This window comes from Panthera uncia, chromosome C2, assembly GCF_023721935.1.
Source record: "Panthera uncia isolate 11264 chromosome C2, Puncia_PCG_1.0, whole genome shotgun sequence".
NCBI lineage: Eukaryota > Metazoa > Chordata > Mammalia > Carnivora > Felidae > Panthera > Panthera uncia.
The window spans coordinates 111,178,313-111,184,312 of record NC_064810.1 but is presented as its reverse complement, the minus strand read 5'-3'; the positions used below and the strand labels follow the sequence as shown (position 1 = coordinate 111,184,312).

Sequence of the window (6,000 nt, the reverse complement as noted above, 5' to 3'; positions counted from 1 at the left end):
CCGGGAGGTTTGGGAGCCATCGGATCCTCCTGCTCTCTGTCTTCCTGACAGAACTCTAACCTAGAATGGACACTGATGCTCATTTGCTCCTCCTCTGGCGTCCTGAAGAGCGGATTTCGTTTTCCAGCTACAGATGTAAGCCAGTGATGACTCGGGCTGTATTCTAAATGTGTAATAGAGCATATTTCTTGGTATTTCCTGGTCCTTACACTTACTTGAAATCTCGCACACACCCCCTCCCCCCGAAAAACAAAACAAATGGGAGTGCCGGCATTAAATATTTTCGTTTATTATAGCCGCTATTGTTCTTACTGTATCTTGCTTTACACCGGAATTGTGACAAAGGGCAATTAGTTTTAGAGAAAGTGAAGACAGGTAGGAAGGTAGCTTCAACTTTTCCCAAACCTGGCTGGAGGGGAAATTCGCACATCCTTCAAGTTTGTGAAACAGGCGTCGAATCTTTATTAAATGGGCCAGCAGAAGAAGGTCATCCCCATTCAGGTATCGGAGAACTGGAATCTCCTCAGGGTTAGGTAGCTTTTCAGCACAGAGAAAGAGAAGAGAAGCTCAGGGTCCATCTGCGGAAACTGGGAGGCAGGAGGAGGTGTGGGGTGGTACTAATTTGGAGTTGGAATCCCTCGAGTCTCGTTAGCTACACAAGGGGGCTGTGGTCGTGTTATTCTAACCCGGAGGAGGAAGGGGCTGAAATGCTGTGGAGATATGAGAGACCAGAGCAGGCCAGAGCACATAGAATTTGGGTACTTTCAAGGGCTTACAATTTATGCAAGTAACTTATGAGCATATGCTGAGGGGAGCACAAAGATGCCGCAAACACAGTCCCTTCCCCGGGAGATGCCCCGTGGGGAGAGCATGGTCCGTGCTGGACTGGAGCTAGGAAAGGCACTGAGTGGGCAGCCTTCCTCAGAGAAGGTAGCAGCTGAGCGGAGTTTTCAAGAAGGACCGGGATGGCTGAAATTCCTTTCCTTCCAGAACGTGCCCCTCCCACCAGGAGGCCATTCCACGTTAATCTCTCCATGACCCCTCCTCACAGCCTTTGGTGATTCAGGCTGATGGTCTCCTTGCAGCTGCAGGTAGGGAAATGGCTCTGCAGGACGGTCTTGCCTGAATGTTTCCAGAGCGTGGATTCAGGGCCGGCCTCAGTGGGTGGGCTAAATACAAGCTGAACTGCTACGTTCTGCAAGCAGAGTGACCACTTACCTGCAAGGGATACAAGAACTCACAGCATTTTCATCCCTCCCTGCATCAGAAGGTAAGGAGGGAGGGAGGGAGGGACAGAGGAATATGAGATGGATGAATAACCGGAATGGACCAGCATTTTTAACTTCCCTTCAATCCCAAATTCCAGAAGATGACAGAAAACTTTTTAAGAGAGTAAATCGACAATGGCTATAGGAAATAGGAAAGATTTTTGGGGCGCCTGGGTGGCTCAGTCGTTTAAGTGTCCGACTTCAGCTGGGGTCATGATCTTGCGGGTTATGAGTTCGAACTCCGCGTCAGGCTCTGTGCTGACGGCTCAGAGCCTGGAGCCTGCTTCGGATTCTGTGTCTCCCTCGCTCGTGTTCTGTCTCTCTCTCTCTCTCTCTCTCAAAAATAAACAAACATTAAAAAACGTTTTTTTAAATAAAAAAATTTTTAAAAAGGAAATAGGAAAGAATTTGATCAGCAGGAATAATCTTATTGAATTCCTGAAAATCATAAAGCAAACAGGACCATATCCACAGAGAGATAAATGACCAAATGAAACCACTAACCCCAAACACATAATCTGAGATCAACGTTAATAAAAGTGAGGAGCAGGAGGGGCCCTGAGGTAAATATTAGGATGACCAGTTGGGAGCCAGCCCTCACCTCGCCCTCCACGTTGAACCATGGCGCCCCCAGGCTGGGGCTGGAAGTCTGGCACTGGGGCCAGCCTTCTGCCCCTCTGCAGTACATACTACTTTCCCACAGTCCCCACAAACTAACTTCAGTAAGCAGAACATGCGGGAAAGCCAGGATCCTCAATTACAAAATGAACACATGGCCAGGAATCACCAAATATCTGAGGAAAATTGAGGCCGTGAAAGAGAGGACAGATTTACTTATGAGGGATACTAATACTCAAGGAGACAGCATTCGTAGCCAGAGGGAGGCTTTGGAATATATATGGTTAATATTTTCTGAGGACTTTGAGAAAACGGTTGTCAAAGAGAAGAAATAACTAGAAGACTTGGAAATTAATTCTATGCACATAGAAAAAAAAGATGTGTTAATTTTAGAGTGACCATTAAAATACAATGTATTAAAAGATTGAGTCTAATAGGCTGAGGAAAACAACGAAATCCAGTTATATACTGTTTGCAAGAGACGCGTCTAAAACTATATAAAACACTGAAAATCAAAGAATGAAAAAAAAAATGTACCAAGCAAATGCTAACTAAAAAGAAAGCAGGTGTGGCAATTTAACACCATGTAGAATAGCATTTAAGGCAAAGGTCACCAGGAGGGAAATTGGGAATAACACCTATTGATAATGTTACAGTTTTGTTGTTGTTGTCAAAAAGAAAAACCCTCACTGATACACTGACTCACATAATGGGCGCAGCTGAAGAGCGGATAAGCGAGGAAAACCCCAGGAAGATGGTCAGCATCTGTAATTTCCTAGCCTATATTTCTAAAGATACAGAAAGCAAAACCTGATAGGAATAGTGGGAGAAAGGAACATGTTCGCAATCATCTTTCATAGGTTGCTCAGAAGTAAGCCAATAATATAAAAAGAAAAGGATAGAGAAGTGTCAATGGGACCATTAGACATACACAAGCTTGTGACAACAGTGCACTTTTTTGGGGGGTCGAATATACATGGAACAGTCACAAAAATTCTGGACTCGGCCACCAATAAAAATGATCAGCACATTTCGAACAGCAGGGAAAACAGTGCAAGCCATATTCCTTGATCATGTAGAAATGAACAAGAGAAGGATGGCAAATTGTAAAAATCTATTTGAAAATGCAATTAACTACAGAGTTGAAGAAACCAAAGCAGATAGGACAAACTATTTAGAAGGGAAAGAAAACGAGAGGACTCCATATGGCCAGAGAGGCACAGAGAGGGCAGGGTGGGGGTGGGGAGGAGGCGCTACTAGTTTAGATTGGGTCCTGGAGAGAGGACTCTGAACAGAAACCTGAAAGAAGTGGCGCAGCAGCTGTGTGCTAAGTGGGGGAGGGGTGTTTTAGGTTGAGGGAAGAGCAGGTGCAAAAGCCCTGTGGCAGGGATATGCCTGGTGTCGTTGAGGAACAGTGAGAAGGCCAGCGTGGCTGGAGCACGCCGAGGGAGGAGAGAGCAGAACAGAGGGAACATTAAGGAAGTCCAGAGCCTGTACGGGATTGCAGGTCTCTTCTAGGACCTTGGCTTTTACTCTGAGTAGGATTAGAAGCCGCTGGATAGTTGGGAGCCTGAACAGCTGACTGCGGTGGCCGGACTGATGGCAAGTGGCGGGGATAGTGCTGAGCACTTCGTAGATCCTCAGTCCCTGTTGGCTGGATCTGAAGTCTCCCTTCTGTTTGGTGTGTATGAGATAGGCCTGCCTGTACTGAATATGGAGGTCCTATTTCCACTTACCGAGAAGTGTAGAATTTTTAGAGGTTGACAACACCTTTGAGGTCTAGAGCAATCTCTTCCTTTAATCATTGATGAAATGAAAGGCCTCAGAGGTGAAGGGGCGTGTTTGGAGCCGCACACTAGATATGCTACATAGATCTCTCTTTTTTTAAATACATACTTTTGAATGTTTCTTTTTGGGAGGGAGCGAGAGCCTGGGAGCATGCACCAGTGGGAGAGGGGCAGAGAGACAGAGGGAGAAGGAAGATCCCAAGCAGGGTCTGCACTGATGCAGGGCTCAAACCCACAAACTGAAAGATCATGACCTGAGCTGAAGTCGTATACTTACCCGACTGAGCCACCCAGTGTCCCCCATAGATCTCTTTATATCTATCTACATTTCAACTTTATTGAGGTATAATTGACTAACATAGAGAGCTATCATTTACTGAGTACTTTGTCGGTGCCAAGCACCACACCAAGTACTTTGCATTCCCTTTGAATCCTCACAGCCATCTATTTGGTGGGAAGCATTATCCACATCTAATAGAGAAGGGCCGTGAAGTTCAAGTTCACCCACTAAGCTAAGTGGCAAGGTTGAGGTATGAAACTACATCCCCGTAACCCGAAGACCAGGATATTAACCATTGCCAGTCGCTGAGCATGTCCTCTAAGCCGTGCCCTGGGTGGGATAGAGGAATCAGTAAGGCAGAGATTTTGTGCTTCCGGAGCTCACCATCCAGTAGGAAAGGCAGCCATAAGGGCAGGTAAGGCAGCATGGTTCAGTGAGCATAGGGACCAAGGGCAGTACGTGCACGACCCAGAGAAGGCCGTGATTGGGCAAAGGACTAGGAGGTCTGGGAAGTGTCTCCAAGGAGATGGCACATATGTGTGGTCTCGCACATGGTGAGAACCCAGGTCTCCTGACTCAGTCCAGGGCTTTCTACTATAGCACAGTGGAGAAACAAACACAGTACAAAACCCTAAAACCAAACCCCCAAAGCAGCACTACTTGGTGTCAGAGTAAACACAGTCAATGTTAGTTGGATCTAAGTGTGAACTAAAAGGAATTTCTGAAGAACAAACAATAAGGCTGCCTCATTTCCACCTGAAATTTTCACTATGTGTTTTTTTCATTGAATTCCAAAACTCTTAATAGGCCGTAGATTACATGCAAGTATAATCTGAGTAATAACACCGACAAAAGCCATTTAGTCTTATTATTCTAAGTGCTTTGAACTGTTTTCAAAAATGTACCTACCTTCACTTTGGTCCCGACACTGATTCTTGCCTGTTGGCCCATTGCCAGAAAGGCGATTGAAATCTTGTCTTGTTCTAAGATTCGAACTCCAATGTAATGATTCAAAGCCAGAAAGACAGGTTTAAATGACACAAAGGGTGAGGTAGGGGCAGAACTGGACCAATTCCAAGCCCTTACTCTGTTGCCAGCTTGATCTGAATATTGACCTCCCAAGATATTGATGTATACCCTGGGCAGAAAGGAAATTAAAAATTATAAACGGTAACGTTATGATCCAACCTTGAAATTAGCCCTGTCACTTGCTGGCCAAGGGGAGCTACAGTTCATGCTAGCCAGTAGCGTATGGAGAGTGCAAAACCGCAGGTAACCTTTGGCATGGTGATACCGCCAGTGAATTTTATGCTGATTTGAAGTAGTGGGTCCAGACTGGGTCCAAAAGGCAGAACCAGGATGGTAAAGGGGTCTGGAAAACTATGCGCTGGGAAGAATGAAGGGGAAGCAGGAAAGGATTAGTCTGGACGAGCAGACATACAGGACACCAGGCGATCCCTGAAAGAGGGGAGAAGAACAGTGCTTGGATTTTCTCCAGGACGAAATGCAGAGCAGCGGGGGAAGGCCTAGTTGGCCTCAGTACAGGATGGGTGTGTTTTCGTAGCACCCAGCAACTGGGAGCCCGGAGTCCTTCCAGGAGGGCTCTCAGCAGGGCCGGGTGTGGGCAGGAGTGGCTGGGGGAACATCTCTGAGATGGCTCAGAGCGCTGCTGAAGAGCCCTGTGATGGAGCACAAGGTGGAAGTTAGACTAATGGGGCCTCTCCAGTCTCTCAGCATAGCCGACACTACATTTTACGTCATTACATACATATCAAGCCTGACCAAGTGTGGGGATCTGATGGCACTAATGACTGCCCTTCTACCTCATGCTCTCTCACCTAATTCCAACTTGGATCACCACCCCTTTCTTGAGCTCTGGGTATTTAGAGTTGGCTGAATTTGATAACAAATTATTTTTTTAACTAGACGAGTTGGCCATGACGGCCCCTAGAGTAAGATAACTAACATCTTCTTTCCCCACTGTTGATTAGTGGTAGTGATCTAATAACAAAAGCGCAAATGAGAAATTGAGGTAATTATCTTACTG

General features: G+C 46.1%; 1 protein-coding gene across 2 annotated transcripts in view; it reads right to left on the bottom strand.

The window, feature by feature from the left end:
- Positions 1 to 273: 273 nt before the first annotated feature.
- The window catches only part of ERICH6 (glutamate rich 6), a 29,701-nt gene continuing 23,974 nt past the window's right edge, over positions 274 to 6,000 (bottom strand). For both annotated transcript variants that reach the window (XM_049629707.1, XM_049629708.1), the window contains exons 13-14: positions 4,863 to 5,091; positions 274 to 537 (exon numbers count right to left, since the gene is read on the bottom strand). In XM_049629707.1, the coding sequence (XP_049485664.1) occupies positions 274 to 537; positions 4,863 to 5,091 (493 nt within the window). The remainder of the gene's footprint in view (positions 538 to 4,862; positions 5,092 to 6,000) is intronic.